Raw genomic sequence first — 21,226 nt, 5'->3', positions numbered from 1 at the left:
TACCTAGGTACCTCAGGTAGGTATGTTCATCGACTCGTACGCTCTGTATATTTGTTTCCTATCAATTTCCACACCACGCGTGTCACGCGCATTCGGGCTGTCAAGCGTCTCACTAAGAATTTGGACAGAGATGATGAAGACATGGCTCTTCCAGCATCCGCGGCTCAAGGCAGCACGAGGCTGTCTGATTGGCCGCAAGAGTCTCCCCCAGTCTGCCCACTGTGCCGCACATTTATCGCACATGACAGTTGCGGCAGCATCACCATCATCACTCCTCCATATCCTGTTTACCTCAACTCTCAAGTTTCTATCACTCCTTGTACGCGCAAACAGTGTCGAAGCCCTCACCATTCCAGTCGCGAAGATATCACCAAAAGCCGATCGAAAAGAAACCAAAGATGACCTCTTGAGTCGCGCAGTCGAATCCAACCCCGAATCCCCTCCCCTCCGTCCGTTGAACGCGCCTTTAAACAAGCCGTGATCCCTTCGAGGTCACAGCGAGGCGCAGATCAGCGGCAACGGAGACGACCTCGCCACTTAGTACCACATGAGCCAAAATCTCTGGCGCTCTCTTCTCGAAGATGATGTCGATACATTTCGACAGTACCTGGCGAACGCCACCTTTGCGTCCGGTGCTTCGAAGGCCTTTACGCAAGGAGGACATGCCGGATTAAGAGTTGGCAGTCCCAGTTCTCTGGCAGTATCGCCTAAGACACCCTTGAAAACGCGAAAGAGCTCGGCAAATACTCCTACAAGCGCAAGCGTGGGCAGGAATGCTGGCCTCGTCCTCACACGAGCCGATCTGAATTCGAAAGACAGCTTTGGTAGGACGTTACTGCACCACGCTGCCTCGTCCCGGTCGGAAGATGCGCTAGGCTTCGTGAAGGCACTGTTGGACTTGCCATTCATCGATCTGTATGCCCAGGACGCGGAGTCCGGGTGGACCGCCCTCCATCGGGCATTGTATTCTGGCAATATTTCAGTGGCGCATGCGCTTATGGCTCGTGATATCCAGTATGCGACGGACTACACAACGAATACCCAACATGCTCATGCTGGCGGTCTAGTCAAGATCAAGGATCATGAGGGCAACAGTCCATTCGAGGTCTTTGGCTTGACAATTGCGCCTCGCTCTCTTCAAGATGAGAATTCCTCGGCCCTTCCATCCGGACTCGAAGATGCCGGCAGTGTCGACAGCATGGACTACCATGAAGCCCACGATCCCGGGTCGAGGCGTCATGTTTATCCCCGTGTCGATCTCGAAGGAGATGAAGTGTACGCTTTTGGTAGCAATAAGAATCTCTCCTTAGGTGTGGGGGATGGAGACGACCGGCAATTTCCTGAACGGCTGCAATTCTCAAGGCCTGACCACCTACTCCATCGCTTGCTTGACGATCACCTGGCAGCCAGGCAGCGTTCCTCATTCAATGATGATCTGGCAAGCAGCAGAGGGTATCTTCCATCTCAAAATGACTTGCCGGCTGTCATACGCTTCAAGCCCATCACGATCCAGAATGTGGTTATGTCAAAGCTCCATACTGCTGTGCTGACCAGCGATCCCGTCTCAAACTTGTACATGTGCGGGTTTGGGGCTGGAGGTCGTCTTGGTACCGGCGACGAAAACACGTCCTTCTCCTACAAGTGCATCCAGGCGGGTGGGCTGGCGAAGAGACGCATCTCGGCCATAGCACTTGGTCAAGACCATACCGTGGCTGTCTGCTCCCAGGGCGAGACATACACCTGGGGAAGTAATCGCTACGGCCAATTGGGGTATTCTCTACCTGAGGTACCCAAAAATGAGGTCCCTACACAGCTGACACCACGTCAACTGTACGGCTACATCAAGAAGGAACTTGTTGTTGGTGCTGCAGCATCTGCAATCCATTCAGCACTGTTCACACCCACTGCTCTGTATACCTTCGGCAAAAACGAAGGCCAACTTGGTCTCATGGATGCGGACGCCAGGTCGCTTGAGATACAAGAGCTTCCCCGTCGGGTCGGCGTCTCCATATTGCAGTACCCGATTGCATCAGTCAGCGCGATAGATCGTGCTACGATTGTCTTGCTCGTCAATCACGATGTTATTGTTTTCACACATTACGGCTGGACCAGGATTCTCTTCCCACTCGAAACCTTCAGCAATTACTATCTGCCCGACAGTACTATCACGAGATATAATATGGAAACTAATTACATCACGCAGGTAACAAGTGGTGGCAGTACGATTTGCGCCATGTCTTCCTTTGGAGAAGTCTACGCCATTGATGTTCCGAAGGTGCCAGAGAACGTTCCCTCGAACGCATCAACAACGAATCCTACAAAGGCTCGCAATGCCTTGGCACCACCCACCCGCCTATGGTCCATACGCAAAGCCCACATGTCGGCTATCGACGTGGCCGTTGGCCAGGATGGATCTATCGTTCTGTGCACGGCTTCAGGATCAGTCTGGCGGAAAGAGAAACGTGCGAATATAAAATCTGTTCGAGAGAAGCATGTCGGGCCAGCTCGAGCCAAGGATTACAAATTTGTCCGCGTTCCGAACCTGACTCGAGCAATCGCTGTGCGGAGCAACGCCTTTGGAGCCTTCACCGCTATACGGAAAGACTGCACAGTAACACGCAATCAGATCGACCCAGACCCTCCCTCCCTCTGGAAAGATGTCTTTCCCTTACTGCCTTTCGCCCAGTATGGAGGTCCTGAGGACCAAGGTGGGATAGGAACGCATCCAGCAGATATCTGCTCAGCCTTAATCACTCAAGCCGATGCTGAACAAGACATACATAACATCTGCAAGCGCTATGAACCGCTTTCGGAAAGTCAGTTTGACCTTTGGATTACATCCAACCTGACAGATGTTCGCATTCCCATTCATGCGTTCATGCTCAAGTCGAGAAGCCGCATCATGCGGAGTGCTTTGACAGAATTCCAAGAGAGCTATTACTTTTCTATTCCTGATGTCATGTCGATTGAATATGGAGCGGATGGTCAGATTCAGCTCACCTTTCAAGGCGCCGACTTCTTGACCATTATGAACCTGGTTCTGTACCTCTATACAGAAAGCTTGGCAGATGTCTGGCATTACACCTCGAGAGCATTACAGTCTGCCGCCCGGTATCGATCAGTTCGAAACGAACTCTTGAAGATTGCCACCCATCTGGAGCTTCGACAGCTAGAACGCGCCGTGCGAATCATGACCGACCCTATTCGAAGTCTCGCGAACGATATGGAGCTCGCTTTTCTTGACACTGAGTTCTTCTACGATGCTGATGTATGCATTGAGCTTGCAGACGGGGTTGAACTGCCGGCGCATAGCGTTCTACTATGTGCCCGATGTCCTTTTTTCGATGGCATGTTCAACGGTCGAGCTGGAGGGATGTGGATGGCTTCACGACGCAACATAGCAGCGGAAGACTCCGAGGTGGTGAGGGTCGATCTCAAACACATGGACGAAAGGGTTTTCAGCATGGTTCTGCGCCATTTGTACGCTGATGCTGGCGAAGAGTTGTTTGACGACATCGTCGCGAAGAGCTTGGATGAGTTCATTGATATGGTCATCGAAGTTCTCTCTGCCGCCAATGAACTCATGGTGGGTCGTCTTGCGCAAATCTGTCAACAGACGCTGGGCAAATATGTCAACGTCAGAAATGTCTGCTCTTTGCTGAACACTGTTGCGGAATGCTCAGTCGACGATTTCAAACATGCTGCCCTTGAGTACATTTGTCTAAACCTCGAAACCATGCTGGAGATGAAGCTGCTGGACGAGCTAGACGAAGACCTCCTTGCTGAACTCGATGCTGTGGTGCAAGCAAACCAACTGGCTTTCTTGCCTTTTGCTCGCAGCGAACAGGCCGAGGCTGAACTGCTAGAGAACCATCCGGATCTCTTTGCGAAAATCGAAACCTCTAGGCAGCGCCGGATTGACTCTATGGGGCTGAGGTCAAGACTGGCAGAGGATGAAGCACGTCATGCTTCCGCCGCCAAATTTCGGGTTGGCAGCATAGACCGGCAGATATCGTCTTCTCTACCCAAGTCACCATCGCTGACTCCGAATGGCGAGTCGCCTGCCAGTACGCCGAGTCCGAGCCCGGCAATTGCACCAAATGATGCGATGGATGACCTTCCCTTCGAGATGGACGATGACTCGCCACGCTTACTGCCAGGACCAGCAAACGAAAGATCACAGCCGATTACAAAGTCGACACCAATCCGAGAACATGTTGGGCCAATGAGCAAACCCAAACCCATTACTGAGTTGTCCAATACTCCTAGAGCTCCTCGGGCCGGCTTTTTAAGCTCATCCCAGCCGCACTCTGAGTATGTGGTCTCTTCGGCAAGCCCTCCGGTGGCCATTGCAGGGTTCGAAACACCGAGGACAGCATGGCATCTGCCGGTGCACAGTCCTCCAAAGGACGGTCTAAAAGACATCATGGAACAGACGTCGGCTTCGCGCGTGTCCAGTCTGACGCAGGCCATGCGTACAGTTTCAGCGCCTTCGAAGGGCGGTGCAAAAATGTCTCAGAAGGAACGCAAACGGCAACAGCAGTTGATGAAGGATCAAGAAACCAAGGCATCACTTTCCCCTATGGTGTCGAAAGAACAGAGTACAAAGGCGCAGTCGCCGTGGCAGACGGTCGCGAAACCGTCCATGTCTGCTGCTTCACCGATCTTAGCGAAGCCAAATGCTGCTGCAGACACGACAACACAGACGCCTCCGAGGCCAGCGATGACCATGCGACAGACAGTAGCAGGTGCCGCTTCGACTGCCAAGTCTTCTGGCAAAGACGCGAATCGTGGGAGATCTCCATCCGAGCTTGCGCCACCTTCCAAACCAGCAGCGCCGCAAATTCAATCCATCCGTCACACCCCATTGCCTTCGAGAACTGGGTCAGGTGTTGACGCGCGCACTTCCATGGCCGAAATTCTGGCGCAGCAGCAGTTTGAGAAGACGGCGGTCAAGGAAGCGGTAGCGAAGAGATCACTACAAGAAATTCAGCAAGAACAAGAATTCCAACAGTGGTGGGACAACGAGAGCCGGCGTGTGCAAGAAGAAGAAGAAGCACATTCCAGTACAGCGGCTTCTTCCGGTCGTGGCAAAGGTGGTCGTGGGCGAGGCGGACACCGTCGCGGCAGTGGTAGGGGCAAATCAACGTCTGGAGCAGAATCGGGTGGACGAGAGAAAGCGATGACGGCGTCTCCGACGGTCGGGGAGGATTTTGGCCGCGGACGCGGTAGCCAAAGGGGCAGTGGCAGGGGTCGCAGTCACGGAAACACGCAGCAACGAGGGGCAAGGCATCAATGATAGACTCACAGCAAGGTGGTAATTCAGCTAGAGCTTTTGTACAAATCCATAGACGCATGTTATACATAGTAACGAGTCGATTGCACTGCAAGTGCATTGAACAGTCAGCGGTGTCCTCAATTCTGGCCAGGCTGCCGTTTACACACCTGTGTGCCGTTCCTAGCTTGTAATGTAGACCAAATCCTCGGCCAATCGTTACTGTGCCTGTAGCCTGTTGTCCCTGCAGACCTACTACGTAGATCAGAATAGCTGCGAGCGTCAGGTATTTTGGTTTGTCCACAGTAAAATGCCCGAGTCATCTCGAAGTACCATGCCTAACTGGCGTAGTTAGCAGTAAGTTAGTGGGCGGAAGGGCGGGCGGAGTGTACGGGAGGTCTGAAGGTGGGGATGGGTAGGGTCTTTTTGCCCAGATGCAGGATTGACGAAGGGATTGCAAGACGGACGTGGGGGGTGGAGAAACTCAAGGCAGAGAGAGTGGTCAAGGCAGCAAGAAGGAATACGAGACGAGGAAAAGTGAGGACAAGTCGGATCTCGAGCTGATGTTGACTGGTCTTGGGCTGGCGTCCAAACGAGGCTGACCTGTATTTGACTGCTCCGTACTCCATACTCACAGTAGAAAACTACTGTCGTTAGAAGTGGGAGACTAAGGAGTCAAAGGAGCAACAGGTGTTGTGTTGAGGCAGCCTATCCGGCCATCATACGACTCTCGATCCACCATTTATTATCTACTCCGTATCTGTTTAGCTGATGTCGTGCCTGCGCCCATGATGCAAATGTTGACGCAGGCCCAGTCGTAGTCAGTGCCTAGTCAGCAGTCCGTACGGCGTATGGATGGTCTACTGATGGTCTACTGCTACGTGGTAGGTATGAAGCAAGGGCCGACAGAAGGGATGTTGCTGTCCTTAGGTGTCCGTACTCACCACGTCTTGCCTACCTACCAGGCACCTAAGCCAGCTTGCCAGGTAGCTCGGAGGTGCTAGGTGGGTGCCAGGTAGGCTTGTCGAGCTCACCGGCTGCATGCACCTGTCCGCTCCACCTCGCCTCGACCAAGCCACTCACAATTGCAGAATCATCGGTCGGGGCCTCGAGGGGGCTAGTGGGCTAACCATTCTCTTGCTGCTCTTGTATCCGTCGTTTCGATATCATCCATTTCACATCATTTCATGCAATCAATCATTCAGTGACTCTTCGCTTCCCGCCTTCTCTAACTCATCCATCCATCATCAACCTGGTCCGCCGCCCATCGCTGCCTGGCCTTCTCCCAACCCACACGACCACCACAGCTTGACGATTCCTCTCCACACACTACCACATTCTACCAGGGCGTGACCTGAACCTCCAATCACATGCAGCTCCCGTCATATGCCTGCGACTCGAGACCACACTGAACCGCACGTCTCAACATCTCGCTGATAAACTCCTGCGCCGCAACCATGACTCCTTCGTCTACCTAATCCACCTCTGATCCACTGCTACCCAAAAACCTAGCCAGAAACCTTACAACGTTCCTCTGCCTCGAATGTCTTAAACCGCCCTCCACCGAATCGTTGCCCGTCAAACCACTGCACAATTTGTGGGCTATCAAAGCATGGATGGCGATCGGATAGTCGCTATTCACCAACCAGCTCTTCACGGCTAAGCCAGGCACTGCATATTTGCTCCCGTCATCTTCCACTTATCAGTTTTTGTCGACGCCATGCATCAGCACCCTCGCCCTCCGCCCGCCTCGGCGTCCCCCGCAAACTCAGAACAGACAAACCCTACCCGCACGAACAACCCGAGAGATCGAGACGGCCAGGCATTTAGAACAAATTCTCCTCTCACTCAGGGTTCCGGGTCGTCGGAGGACTTCGCTGCTGCACGGCAAGACCAACCTGCGGACAATACCGCTGGCCAGATGCAGCGACTCAACCAGGTCGTCCAGAACTTTCACACCAAGGCCGCCTTGATCATTCTTCATTCCCGAGTCGAGCTATCACCAGCTTACTCCCAAAAGACAGACACAAGGAGGATCAATCGCTGGTTCAACCTCGATGTAGAAGAGACGGAAGAGTACAAGGACGACATCAGGAGGTGGAAGGCCTGCGATGTTGAAGACAACCGGCCTCCACCGCTAGTAATCGAGATATTTCTCACGACCGAGCCCCTACAACAAGGTCAAAGATTGGTGATTGTGGACGAAGATGGGAAGAGATGGGATGTGCAGAATACCTTGTCCTCCGCTCACAGCACTTCTCGATCAAGTCATCCCCGAAGCGCTGATACAAACGAGGTTCTTCTGGAGAGATGGACGGTAGAACTGGGTGATGCCACGGCTCCAATGCCCCCGGATTTGGCCACGCTGCTGCCTTTGGTTTACAAAAAGAGTATCGTCCTCTTCCGGTCCCTGTACACCTACAGTAATTTCCTGCCTGCTTGGAAACTGTCAAGGAAGATCGGGAATGGCCGGTCGCATATGGCATTGAAGCTGGGTTACCGTCTGATCAACGGGGCTCGTCTCAGCAGCTTATCTCGGTCAGACAATCTCAACCTTCGACTCTTTGATAGCAACGCCGATGTCTTGACAACTTACGATTTCGGTCCGACAGACTCCCCTGCCGGTCCTTTCTCGATAAAGGTAGAATATCGACAGAATTGCGACTTCCGGATAGATGACTCGGAGGAGCTGCTCAGTTCAAGATTCTTGGGAGCTGATGACGAACTTTTTAGACCGTCCCTCCCTAGTGATAAACGCTCCCGAGCTGAAATCGGGTCTCTACCTAATGACCGACGTCAGAATCTATTGGAGCGACCTGAACTTGGACTTGCATACGGCAGCTTGTCAACCTTCCATCAAGCAGGAATTGGCACGGGAACCAGTCCGATATCAGCACTGCGGAATGCTCAGGAGTTCAATGCCAGCTCGCCCCCTACTCCGGAACCAGCGAGACCGTCCATGCATACCCATACCGCCTCGCAGAGCTCGCGCAACTCGCTTCGTGCTGTGGCAGCTAACCGACGGAGCTCCTTTTCCGTCCAACCCTTCAAGACACCGACGTTGTCGGCTTCGCCTTTAGGGTCATCGCCTCTAGCATCATCCCCCCGAACGCATGTCGTCAGAGCTCCTACGCTGGGCTCTCTGACGGAAGAAGGTATACCACCGCCAACTGCGGCTGCAGCGGCTGGGAGGAGAACGGCATCACTCGCGTCAGAGCATGCGGTCGCCTCTTCGACTTCAAGCCCGCCAAAACCAGCTCCGACCAGGTACAGTAGCAGTTTCAGTCATCGACGGGCTCGATTGTCCTCGGGAGGAACAACCGTCCGTACAGATGATGACCAAACCAGTAGTGGCAGGGCCAGTGCAACGTCTTCAGCTCAGCCGGGTTCAGGACTAATGGCTGAAGCAACAACTGGTGGTGGAAGTTCGAGTTCAGTAACAGCGGATGACGGCGAAAACATTTCGGATTTCCTGAAGATGTTGGAGCTGCAAAAGGATCTTCTGGTGCCCGCATCGTCCGCCGCCGCCGAAGCTAACACGAGACGGACTGCTGCAGCTCTCAACCGCTTTCACAGAATGCGAGACTCGAATGCTGTATTATCCGATTCCATGTCTTCCTCAATGATGTTGCAGCGGTCGTCTGCGTCTTCCAGTCGACAACTATCCGGTGTTCCTCCCATGGTAGCAGGGACTTCTATGTCGACGTCATCGTCTCCGGGAAAGCCCATTTCGCCGCATACACCTCATACTCCATTTGCTCCGTCTCGCCTCAGTGCTGCTTATAGCCACGATGACACGGACACAACGCATCATCTGACTGTGGAAGAACCACCATCACCCTCTGAAGCTCCTACGGAAGAGACTGCACAGGCTCGGTCCACTGCCAATGTCCCTGCGATCGATATACCAAACTCGCCAAGATCATTCCTGCCTGGCTATCAGCGTTCTAGTTCGGCTCAACGACGGCCTCTAAGCTCGGACGAAGACATTGCTGACTTATATGGGATGCGAAGCCATAGCATGGGAGCCGATCGAAGAGGTCATCGACGAGAATCTGCTCGACAAGATGATGCTGATGAGCCGACCGAGCTCCAAGACAGACAGCAGCCGAACCCCTCTAGAGCGCTTGATCGAGGCTCCCAGGTCCATCGTCCTTCTGGACTTGCAATGATGACTACAGATTGTGGTGGTTCCGAGCCTGCTTCAGGACGGTCTTCGGCGAACATGTACCGTTCCAGAGGTGCTCGAGGAGGCCTTGGTCGAGGCGTTGCGGCTGCGCAAGGATCGGGGTCGAGCTTCGGGGGAACGGGGGCGAGTGCTGAGCAGGTGGACAGCAGCACCAGTGGATCCTGGGGTAGAGGTGGCAGACGAAGCGGAAGTCGACCGGAGAATCGATTCGATGAGGATGAATTCCTGCCTTTTGCCATGGAAAGGAGCGACTTCAATACCGCCGGCAAACCTGATCAGCCAGGTTCTAGTGGGAGATGATGGGTGACATCGCCCTCTCCAAAGGGAAACGCAATACAACTTTTATGACCACTATCTTCGATAACAGCGACTCGGTTCGGCACAAGGGAATAGAGCGGCTCTGTAGGAGTTCATTGATCTATCGACGGCGTTCTATATGGTGGGAATTCAAACTGTGCATTTTGTTTACGATTGTCGCTTCTGGCTTGTCTTGACCGGGATGATGATTATCCTGGCACGGGTGGGCTTTTCTGAGCGTTTCAGCCGAGATGGATATGGCTCTTATAACTTGTTGATGGGCTGCCCGCTGATTGATGGAATAGGCGCGAGAGGCATCATTGATGCTACCAAGCTGTTGAGTGCGGGCAGATGATTGTGGCAACGACAAGGCAGACGGAGCCTAAGTCATCTGTTTCATCGCTTCGAATCAGTCAGCTGCCATAGGAATGCGTATACGTTTATACGGAGTATTGGGTGGCTGCGTCTCATCTCCCCGTTTTAACACACGTTCTTGTCTTCTGGAGTCTGCGCATAAGAGGCTCGGCTGTTGCATGATCTCTACTTCGGTCTGTTCTGTTGGGTAAAAGGGAGTCGAAATACACACTGTCTACACCGTGACAAGGTATACGGGACACAGGTCCATATATGGATGGCATGGGACCGGTGGGTAGAGCAAGACACGGATTATGGCAGACTAGAGACCATGATGCACAAAGCAGGATAAGGCTGTTGGACAGACAGGCAGTTGCAAATAGATTGTGATCCTATAGCGGGCAGTCTCACCCGAAGATATATGTTGTTACTACTCCGTATGGGTGGTTGAGTTAGATCCTTGCGCGTCGTCTGGACAGATCTTCCCCTAGCCTACAGTACGAGTATGTACCTCTGCTATGTAGGTGGGTGTGGTAGGTACCTACAGTAGGTAGCCATGGCCACGGCCATTGGTGTCTGATAGGTGTAAAAATGAAATCACGTCGGACCTGGGGAAGCCCGACGTGCCCCGACCTTAACTTAAGTCCAAGTGTCCCTGACCCCTGCAGGTGCCCTGCGCGATCGCTGTTCGGGGCTCATCAGGCCCACAAGATGCAGCCTTTGGGCGCATGATTGGCGCTTGGTTCTTCGTGGCTGGCAGATCCAAGACTCTATTTTCGTCCCTTCAGCCTCTCGCGCTTCTCTTTTTAGCCTATGATGGCGTCGTCCCAAGGCCTGAAAACCCGCAGCTCAGGGCTCAGGGCTGCCTCATCCTCTTCATCGTGTACTCCTTACCATTCACTTCGCACATCTCGTTGTAGACCAATTCATTCGTTCCTCTCTCCCTCCTTTCGCTGCTGTTGTACTACTCCATATCCCAACCCGCTCATTTTCCCAAAGTCGGTTCTGTCGAAAGCATTTCCAATCATTCCATACATCGAGCGTCGCAAGCCCGTTCTTTTGAAACACCAAGAATCCCCACCACTCACGAACTGCGTACGACGCTCACACTGTCTGAGCTTGCGAAACCACCACCAGTACCAGCCCCCCTTTACCCAGCAACCACGATTCCGTATATCGACCGGCCTTCACCGTGTCTTCCTTTCCTTTCAATATGCCATCAACCAAAATGCGCAGTCGACCACAAGTCTACCCACGCCTGGCCTTCCACATCATCCGGGCCATCGCCTTCATCAGCGCAGTCATTGTCTCCGGCATCCTGACATACTTCTGCATCCAGCTCAAACATGACGGCTTCAAGTTACCTTGGACCTTTATTGTCGTACGTTACCAACCACCAACCCATTTCCCTTCTCACCCTATCTTTGTCCGGCTCAAGGAAGAACAATCCTCTCCCCCTTCTCTCCCCTTCGTAGACATGATCCGAATTGAATCGATTGACTGACTAATGGAACCACGTAACAGATCCTCCTAGGAACCCTCCTCTCCATCCTCGCCCTCCTCGTCACCCAACTGGTCTACTCCTGCGCCTTCCTGAACCCGCTGGTGAACCTGTTCTCCAACGTCCTCATCCTGCTGGTCTGGACCGTCGGCCTCGCCCTGCTCACCTGGAACATGTACGGCGCGCTGGGCCACTCGTGCAGCCGCTCCAACTGGGCCAGCGACGACGGCATGATGGTCTGCCGCACGTACAAGGCTCTGTACTCGTTCAGCGTGTTCGGCTGGCTCGCCCAAGTCGCCCTGATCGTTCTGGACATCCGCAGCCGCCGCCGCCAAACCGCCCTGGGCCGCTACAACAAGATGATGGACTCGGGCCCCGGTGAGCGGGACGTCAAGTTGGACAACCTCGATGATCGCAACTCGACCACCTCCTCACTGCATTCGCATTCGCACTCGCATTCTCAAGACAATGTGCCCTACGGAGTCCCAGACTACGCCAGCACGCGGCCGACGTACAGGCCCGCACCGACGCATTCGGCTTCGGATTATAGTGGGAATGCTACTCATGGTCAGGTCAGGATGGACCATTTTGGCACCAATTACGATCGATTCGCACCGCAAAGTTACGCGAACAATGGTTATGGATACGGACCGCAGAGATGAACGGCTTACCGAGTACACCCGGTCATGATATAGCGAGGCCAGTCTTACTAGATGGAAGTCATCTAACTTGCTCATAAGTAGTGAACAGGAGGAAAAGTGTCGATATGTCGGAATGCCAGGTCGGACGTGTCGATATATAACAGAGGTCCGATGGTCTTGGACTAGGTATGATATGACTGTATATACGTATGTTTTAACGACCAAGATGAGATGCATAGCGATGGCGTTTCAATTGCAATTCATGGAGCAATATACCACTGAACGTTGATCAATAATTTGGTTCTGATTTTCGATGAGAAACAATGCCACAGCAAAAAATCAAAGCACAGTGACCTAAAGCACCTTTCTCAACTTCAATGTCCCTTCCTGAGCCCTTGCAATTCAACGCAGCGGACTCTCCTTGACGATCCCATTCCCTGGTACAAAAGCTCCAGCCCCTGCTGCATTCAACTTGAATGCTCCCGTGCTTCCACTGGTCTTCGGCACAGGTGGTGACGTCGGCAACAGAGTGGGAGTCGACATCAAATCTGGAGTATTTCTTCCACTCGGAACCGCGCTGTTAGCTGCTCCAGTCCCAATCCCGTCGGGTAATAAGGTCCCTCCGATGCTTCTCGAAGGAGGTTTCCATCCGAACTTTGTGCCTTTGCGGTAGATATCTTCAATCATCTGCTCGACGATCCCTGCATCTTCGTATTCCTGGAATTTGCGCCATAGTCTCAGTGCCATGCGAGCGTCTTCGATGCTGTCGTGTCCGTCGACTTGAGCATCCTCTGAGGTCTCTTCTTGAATGTATTCCTTAAACACAGCCCACGCCAGATATCGTAGAGAAAACCGTCGGTTCTTGCCTGGTGCGAGGTACAAATACTGCGTGTCGACTGTTTGCGACTTGGGGACATGGATATTGGCTTTGCGGAAATCCGACGCCAACCCGTGTCCGACGAAGACGCAGCCCAGGTTTAACAAAATCCATAATTTCTTGTATGCAACTTTGAGCGGAACGAGGTTATGTTGAGATGATTGCGGGTCGAGATCGCCTGGTCGGATCCCGGAATATTGTGTTTTGTAGTCCACAACAGGTTCGTAGATGGTTATGTAATCGTCGATGAACGGAAGTCCCTCTTCCTCTCCTTGGCCTCGTATCACACTGACTCGTGCAAGGCCGGATCTGGCAGGCCGAATGGTCTCTTGTGTGCCATCGGCCTTGACATTGATCTCGGCCTTTTCTAGCTCGACGAATTCTGTGTCGAGCGCAATGGGAGTTCCTTTCTGTGGGTGTTCCTCTGGTGTTAGAATCTTGCATTCATCAGTAGGATAGCGCCCATTGATGCTATAATGTTGATACAGGAGAGTAGTATCGAGAGTCTCCTTCCACGTATGATCGAGCTTCCCGTGTGCACTCTTGACTTGATAAGCAATTACGCTTGGTATCTTCCAATTTTTGCTGAAATGCAGTGCCTCTCTAGGGTCGACTGGTGTCACCAAAAAGTCGTTGAACAGATGCCAATTTGGGAATACTTTGTGGGTATGGGAAGATTCTGGTGCACCGCTCGAAACCTCGACATTGACCATGCTGACAAGGTGTGGTTGATGCCTCTCACTGGTATCTATTTCAGCCACGAAGCCGACCAGCTCATAGACCACCAGGTTCGGAGACTTGTTGCGTAGATGTAGAGCAAGATCGGAGCCTTCAAACACGTACACATTTCGATCTTGGATAATGATACCAATCTCCGATGGAAGCCAGCCTGGTGTTTCCCAGAGTGCACGCATCGTACCATTGCTACCCAGTGCCGCGTTGATCATCAGCACAAAGGGTAGTTGACGAACAGTTTTCCTGATTGCAAGCTGTTGATATCTTCGACATCTGCTGCACCAACCTCGATTCTTTGCTTCTCGTTCAATGGTGGTCTTGAGAATGGATGAGAACTTAAGGTATCTCATCGAGTGCTTCGAATCGATTTGCGGGTAGATCAAGTCATGCACATAAGTGCTGGCGGGTTTGGTGGTCTCATTGTTGCAATACATGCAACGTATGGATTCGAATGCATTGCTTGCAAGGACCTCGTCAATGCCTCCGCTACTCCCAGCCATGGTGACGTAGTCATGTGCGACCTGCTTCAGAAAGAATCGATTCACTGCTTGAACTGTTGTGGACAATGGAGTTCCATTAGCCAAGGACAAATGCTCAAAGAGACTGAGATTTGCAGCTTCTCGCGATGCTCCGAAAGCCCGGAGAAGGTTGGTTGCCTGGCAGTTCTGCCCCTTGGCCTTTTCCAACATATCGAACAAGAAGCCAAACTCGCAAAGCAGGCAATTGGCTGCAACACATGATGTGGCCGCGTGCTGGATGGCGACATTTCGAACCAAAGGAACGAACCTATAGAGTTGTAGAAGAGAGTTGACAAATGAGTTCGCAATGTGTGTCTCCAGTCCGGAATAGGGTGTTTTGTTGTAGAACCGGAAGTCAAAGTCATCGACACCGAATCTGCTGTATTTGATCTCCACGTTACTATACTTGAGCATTCGCTCCTCATCAGTCTGGGCTCGACCGTTCAGCGAGACACCAGCCAGCGCTTCAGCTGCGTCAGACAATTTCCTACCATTGCCGTTCGATATAGTATCCTTGGCTTTCTCGCTCAAGAACTTGGGAACTGCAATGGACGTTGGTACATGACCTGATCTGGTATCTTCAACCTGGTAGCGATGGAGTTTCCGAGGATTCAGGTTTGGCGCATAGTGGCCCATTTCAGCCGTTTGCGTATGGAAAAGCAACGATGGCTCGACAGGTGGGGGCGGCGATCCAACCTCAAACACCATATGGCTAGGCCACGCCGACAGTAAAGGTTCGGTATAATATGGCATTCCAATCGTGTTCAATGGTGCATCATTCCAATCGACATGGGGAATCTGCTGCGGAGGTGGGTCTGCGAATTCGGTCTCTTTGCTGATGTTGTTGAACCTCACCTTCGACGGCGAACCCCAAAGATATAGCAGGCCATTGGAGTCTGTGACAATCACAGCATCTCCAGATGATGCGATTTCCATGCCAAGCATGAACTGTACGTTTGCTTGTTTGAGCATCACATTCACTGGATTCATCAGATCTACAACCTGCATTTGGCCCGTTTGCGAGGCGACAAAGCTCGTTGTTTGTAGCTTCGGATGCAAACGTACATATGCAGCACCCGCATGAAACGGGATCGGTGGCAGCGACGTGAGTGTCTTCAAATCGTAGACATTGGCCAGAGGGTCCACGATAGGTACACCCAACTGTCGAACTGAAAAGCCACAAGTTACCAAGAAATCATTGCGAGCATCCATATCGTTGATCGCAGTTGAATGAGCCTTCCACTTTTTGAGGACGGAATAATCCGCCGGGCTGAGGATGTGAACATGCCCATCATCGGTTGCAGCACAGATATGCCGACTTTTTCTCATAATGGTGTATTTGGCTTGGGCGGTATTTTCGGATACGATTTGACCTTTGTCGACGTCGATGATGAAGAAAGTGCTCTGGCACCCAGCTACTAGAATGAGATTGTTGGCAGCCACAAAAGCCATACATCGTAGGTCGCTCATGAGTCGATGTGAGATGTGCCATTGTGTCAAACCTCTTCGGGTGACAAAGTGGATGCTAGAGGCTGAGAGTGACACAATGCCTTTGTCGTGGACTAGGAGTTGTTTGACTGGACCTTCGCCCAGATGAGCTTTGACCGAGACATAACGTTGCAGTTCCGGGCCATAGAAAGATGTGACTCGTCCCTGGAGTTTCTTGGGTGAGTTTGCTGTATGCGAATTTCGCCATCACCAAGACATACCTGATCATTGCCGACCCATAACAATTCCTGTTGATCGTCAAAGACCACCGCACTGGCAGGGGTAGGAATTGCATGCAGTCCCGACGAAGGCACCGCGATGCGAGTGATTTCATCCCAATCGGCCTCCATGGGCGCATAGGTGATCTGATGGAGGAATCATCGAGCTGGAGGACGAAGCATCATGAGCACTCGATTATGGCAAAGCCCAAAGACGGTCAATTGCTCCTGGTTTTGTCCTATCACTGTTCAGGAAGATTGGTGCACTGGTGATGGGTTAAGAAGTCAACATGAAGTCCATCGTGGCTGAAGCTTGTGGCTCATTCTTCCCGGTCTTTCCATTGGCTGCGCTGCGCTGCGCTGCGCTGCACTTCTCTTCCATCTCACTCAGCTCAGACCACATGCGAACGGTAGACAGTAGACATCATTTCACGGGCTACCATTGCTTCGTCTACTACGCGTGGTAGAGGCACCAGATGCCCGAGAGACTCAGAAGCTTTTTTGGACGCGTTTCTCCGGATCTTCAGCTTGCCATAGTCTGCCATAACCAAGCCGCGTTCTCGTGCCACGCCATCAATGTGTGCCTGAGTTGATCTTCACTTATTCTCCTTCCTGCTCCTCCTACGAGTTCTTCTGAAGGCTTCTCTCCGTGTACTTGAGAATCCTTTCATAGCTGTCCTCCTGTGGTCGTCGTATCCAACAGTTGAATTGAAGAGCCTTTCGAGGTTATCACAATGGCAAGCTACGAGAGTGAGACCCTTTGTCCATCCTCAATCTGCAGCTATGGACTGACTACGTTTAGCTGAGCATGCTACTGACTCACCCAGTCATGCACAGAGCCATCCACGCAGACCAGACCTCTCCTCTTTCCTGAGCCTTATTGTTGAAATCACTCCTGATCGACCAGAAAGCCGAGCGCGTGCAGATGCTGTTCCTCTTCCCGAAGATGTGTCGGCTGCTTATCGCTCGTTAGCAGAAGCATTCCAATTGATGCAAAGAGACAATGAGAATGCCGACTCGGATTTGCTTGGAGATTTGATCGAAACGTTGATGAGCTCTGCGGAGCATCCACCTCGAGAAGTCAAAGGAGTGGACGAGGAATACATTGCAGCTTTGGATCGCGTCAATATCAAGACTGTCGGCAAGGACGCTGATTGTCCAATCTGTGGCAATCCATTCGTAGAAGATCCACATCCGCTACTGGTCAGGCTGCCCTGCCATTCTACTCACATCTTTGATCTTGAATGTGTCAGACCATGGCTTCTGTTGAATGGCACTTGTCCACTGGACAGAGTTGACCTCGCGCAGCGGGAACGGGATCGGAAACAGAGGCTGTTGGACGACATTAAAAAGGACGCTGCACCTGAGGATGAAGAGGAGGAATGGGACGGGCTCTACGCATGATGAGAACAATCCAACAACAAATTCCGGAGACTTTCACCGCTACCGGTATACCACAGCCTACGGAAATACTGCATGAGAGGAAGACTTGTTTATGTCAGTAAAATGTGTTAGGTGAACTCTGGTGCGATGGACGCAGGGAAGAATCATTCGACAAGACAGCACTGAAGAGCTCACGTACAAGCCAACCAATCTGTCTCTTCTCGGCTAAGGACCGTTACACGCTCGCGACCAAAGGAGCAGCCACGCAGCATGGAAGTTGCAAGAAAATGCTTTTTGGCTTGACGTTACATCACCCGTGGTTGCTGATTACCGCCCGGTCTAATTGAAGTAAGTCCGGCAAAAGAGACGGCGCTTTCACCCTAGTGGTGGAAATGGCAAACAGTCGGATGGGTACATCACTGCAACAGATCTGACAATTTTCGATTCGTCTCATAATGGAGTCACTGGCTAGCTGCCCGGCCTATTCGATTGTCCAGGCAGAAGTAGGACCCTGGACACTTGGCCCAGCAGTCCTTGCCTCGGACACTGGAAACACAACGAGGTCTTTCTGAACAAGAAGATTCTCAATAGATGCGACAGGGCCATAGACAGACTGATTGTATCTGCTTACCGGACGTCTCGGTCTTTTTACTCGTCGAGCCCATTTCACTCTGCCAATTGGCAGCATCGCGCAAAATGGTCCAAATATTGCGTATGCCTGATCGATGCCGTGGTTGCCGTCTAAGCAGTGCGTGGAGTGACACACTCCTCTCCTCCACCATACTCGACTCGACGGGGTCAGCGAGCAACTTGTGAACAAGCTGGGTATTACAGCGCCAAGGGTGTCGCTCCACAAGAGTCACAAGCGCATGGAACCGTAGGCATGGGAATTCGGCTTTCCTTAGAGCTCAAGTCTTCCACATTTCGATGTTCTCAACACAATTACAGCATCGGCGGGATTCCGGCACCCAGAATGCTGTTTGTTTGCGATCGCCTGGGAGATACTCATCCTTCCCGTTTGACTATGTGAGACAAGATGCTTATAAGCGCGGGATATCTGTGGACGTCAGCCCCACCACTTGGAAAACAAAGTCGAATGAGGAATGCATAAGACTATGCCCCGATTCTCACGGGTGAAGAATCCTTGCTGCAGACTGGACCAGAATGTGCAGCTGTTTGGCCAAGTACCTGAGAGCATCCTTTGGGATCCAGCCACTTAACCTAGCAGGCGAGGGCCATATGGGTCCGAAGGCTTACCGATATACAAAGGAAAATTGCATTGGTGTGTAGGTACGGTGTTGGTACGCCGTCGTGGTCGTCCCACAGGCAAAATCAAGTACTCTCGCACGCATACTTATTCACAAATCAGACGAGTACCAACAGCCAAGTCCTAAGGCTGGTCTGTCATGTTCCCATGAATGCTGCTGTGATAGGTCAGTCCTTGTTGATCAGTAAACCTTTTCCACGACTAGAGCATTCTACAGTCAACGGCGACTCTTCCAAGAAACACAGAGGCGGCGCTGGTATGCACGCGTATGCCATATCATGGGTGGTGGAGATGAAAATGCAGGTACATCTTGACATGAGGTTGTCAAAGGTAATATACCATATCAAGTTAGATATTTGTGGTTGGCCACGGAAGAGGCGGCATAGCGGCATGGTCATACTTTGTAGTTCTGCGAAGAGGCGACGATGAGGAGGAGGCACGTTGACGAGGTTGACCAAGTTTGCCAAGTTCCAAAAATAGGCACCACGTAGGGCACCGTGTGCTGCCGCGACGCAGAGCACTTTTGCGCAGCCCTCGGCGGAAAATTTCAACCTCGACGTCCGTAGACTGCTCTCTTGCGAAGCTTCTATGATTATTGCAATCACTATCTCCTTAACAATACCATGTCTTTCGCGAGGGACTGCTCCCAAAATTGCGACCAGCGTCTTACACCCACGGAACCACACGGCCGAGCGAGGGCAGGAATATGGTGAGCCCTGCCTCACCCTGCCGCATGCACGCCAACCCCACCTGGGGAAGAACCTTTTCTTACAGGGTGGTGAGGGTGCCTCAAGACGTGCAGGGATGACGTTGAGCTCCTCGGTCACCGTTGCATTAGAACCGTTAAGTTCTTATGCATGTCTCAAGACACGTTGCCATAGAGTCGTCCTCGATGTGAGGCTCAGACTCCGCCAGGCCTCATCAGGCCCACCCTGTCCCAGAATACCAGCCGCTTACTTGACGTCAGGCTAGGTTTTCTTACCTGATGGCATCTGTACTTCCAGTACTGCATGGATTCTGCTTGCTAGCCTCTATGGCGGCAGTGCCGAAAAGCTTGTCGGCTGCTGGTCCAGTGCTGGTTCTTCGCTGTGTAAGACAACCTGTGGCTGGTGGAGGTCTACCATCACGAACTATTCGCTTATGGCCACGGGCTCTGCCTGGCAGTATGTCGGCTTATTCACAAGCCTCTCCCGCGAGCCAAAAACCCCGAAGGCATCCGGTATCCGATACTCATCATCACGGCGAGTGCTAACTACATCCATCGGTTTGTGGCGGCTGGGAACATGAACTACCAAGGGAACTCATGTCGAGGCAAGTGTCGTTGGATCCATTGTGGTCTGACCCAAATCACTGCAAGTGATGCCTTCAGGATGCTCCAAGCACATCCTTCCGTACTGCCTATATCGATTTATTTGCAGACAAGATGAGGTGAGTCGAGTGCTAACAATTTCTAAACTTGGGACTGTGATGACTTTCTATTGACGAGGCCTCCGAGCATTGAGGCTGGCTCTAGAACTGAACGGAAAGCCCGAAAAAGAGGAAGGCTGAATACTTTGGGGGCTGTCAGACACAGTTTCTTTTCCTGGTACACATGCAAAGTCTCTTGGCCCTTCGACGAACAGCCTCTCCACAAGTGCTGATCCTTCCATCCTTGAGGTTACTGTGCCTGAACATCGTTCACTCGTGTCTTCGATCTGACCCGATGTCTATACGAAGTTTAGCAACATGGCCCACCAAGGCGGAGTACGTTCCACACCCCTCAACAAAATGCAATGCAAGCCTGGGTGAGTCGCCACGACGCTGCATGGCCCACGATGGCGCGACTGAGCCTCCAGTTCTATGCTGATGACGATTTCAGCATGGCACTGCTCGAGGAATATAAGGGAAACAGGCAGGCCACCATTGCCGACTTTTCTTCTCGACAAGTTCTTACGTTGCATTCGCTCTTGCTTTCATAACTTTCATCCTCTCTTCTTTCGTACAGTTGCCGCACATTCGCTCCATACTGCCTAACATCATGGCAGCCAAGTCTCTCGTTCTTCTCTCGGTGTTGGCACCGGCCTTCGGTGCCGTCCTCCCTCGTGGTCAAGGGTCAGAAGCTGGTGGTTCATCCTCCGCAGCAGGCGAGACCTGGGGTGACTGGACCAGCTCAACCACAGTTGCTCCCACTACTCAAACCACTACCGCAGCTCAACAGACAACTACCCAATGGAGTGACTGGACCTCGAGCACCACCACCCCAGCTCAACAGACAACTACCACCAGCGTTTCCCAATGGGGTGACTGGACCTCGAGCACGACCACCGTGAAGCCAACCACTACCTCTACCAGTGCTTCTCAATGGGGTGACTGGACCTCAAGCACTACCACCGTGAAGCCAACCACTACCACTACCAGTGCTTCTCAATGGGGTGACTGGACCTCAAGCACTACCACCGTGAAGCCAACCACTACCACTACCAGTGCTTCTCAATGGGGTGACT

The 21,226-nt window shown here is 52.3% G+C and overlaps 6 protein-coding genes across 6 annotated transcripts in view; 5 read left to right on the top strand and 1 right to left on the bottom strand.

Moving 5' to 3' along the window:
• The first annotated feature begins 101 nt into the window (after nt 1-101).
• PV05_04107 (uncharacterized protein) lies at nt 102-5,406 on the top strand. The gene has a single exon (XM_013464802.1). It carries the CDS (start codon nt 548-550, stop codon nt 5,297-5,299), a length of 4,752 nt encoding a protein of 1,583 aa, XP_013320256.1. The 5' UTR covers nt 102-547; the 3' UTR covers nt 5,300-5,406.
• Nucleotides 5,407-6,469: 1,063 nt separating this feature from the next.
• On the top strand, nt 6,470-10,553 carry PV05_04106 (uncharacterized protein). The gene has a single exon (XM_013464801.1). The coding sequence runs from the start codon at nt 6,996-6,998 to the stop codon at nt 9,762-9,764; it is 2,769 nt and encodes a 922-aa protein (XP_013320255.1). The 5' UTR covers nt 6,470-6,995; the 3' UTR covers nt 9,765-10,553.
• Nucleotides 10,554-10,970: 417 nt separating this feature from the next.
• Nucleotides 10,971-12,606, top strand: PV05_04105 (uncharacterized protein). The gene is made up of 2 exons (XM_013464800.1): nt 10,971-11,496; nt 11,640-12,606. Exons 1-2 carry the CDS (start codon nt 11,329-11,331, stop codon nt 12,276-12,278), a joined length of 807 nt encoding a protein of 268 aa, XP_013320254.1. The 5' UTR covers nt 10,971-11,328; the 3' UTR covers nt 12,279-12,606.
• Nucleotides 12,504-16,371, bottom strand: PV05_04104 (uncharacterized protein). Its single transcript, XM_013464799.1, has 2 exons — nt 16,097-16,371; nt 12,504-16,040 (listed from the first exon to the last, which is right to left on the bottom strand). Exons 1-2 carry the CDS (start codon nt 16,223-16,225, stop codon nt 12,660-12,662), a joined length of 3,510 nt encoding a protein of 1,169 aa, XP_013320253.1. The 5' UTR covers nt 16,226-16,371; the 3' UTR covers nt 12,504-12,659.
• Nucleotides 16,372-16,515: 144 nt separating this feature from the next.
• On the top strand, nt 16,516-19,255 carry PV05_04103 (uncharacterized protein). The gene is made up of 2 exons (XM_013464798.1): nt 16,516-16,843; nt 16,896-19,255. Exons 1-2 carry the CDS (start codon nt 16,828-16,830, stop codon nt 17,495-17,497), a joined length of 618 nt encoding a protein of 205 aa, XP_013320252.1. The 5' UTR covers nt 16,516-16,827; the 3' UTR covers nt 17,498-19,255.
• Nucleotides 19,256-20,760: 1,505 nt separating this feature from the next.
• PV05_04102 (uncharacterized protein) overlaps nt 20,761-21,226 on the top strand; it is a gene marked incomplete at both ends in the record, with an annotated part of 1,479 nt that continues 1,013 nt past the window's right edge. The window contains one exon of the mRNA XM_013464797.1: nt 20,761-21,180. Within this exon, the coding sequence (XP_013320251.1) occupies nt 20,761-21,180 (420 nt within the window). The remainder of the gene's footprint in view (nt 21,181-21,226) is intronic.

Source organism: Exophiala xenobiotica (assembly GCF_000835505.1).
Source record: "Exophiala xenobiotica strain CBS 118157 unplaced genomic scaffold supercont1.2, whole genome shotgun sequence".
Lineage (NCBI taxonomy): Eukaryota > Fungi > Ascomycota > Eurotiomycetes > Chaetothyriales > Herpotrichiellaceae > Exophiala > Exophiala xenobiotica.
This window is presented reverse-complemented; position numbering and strand designations above follow the sequence as displayed.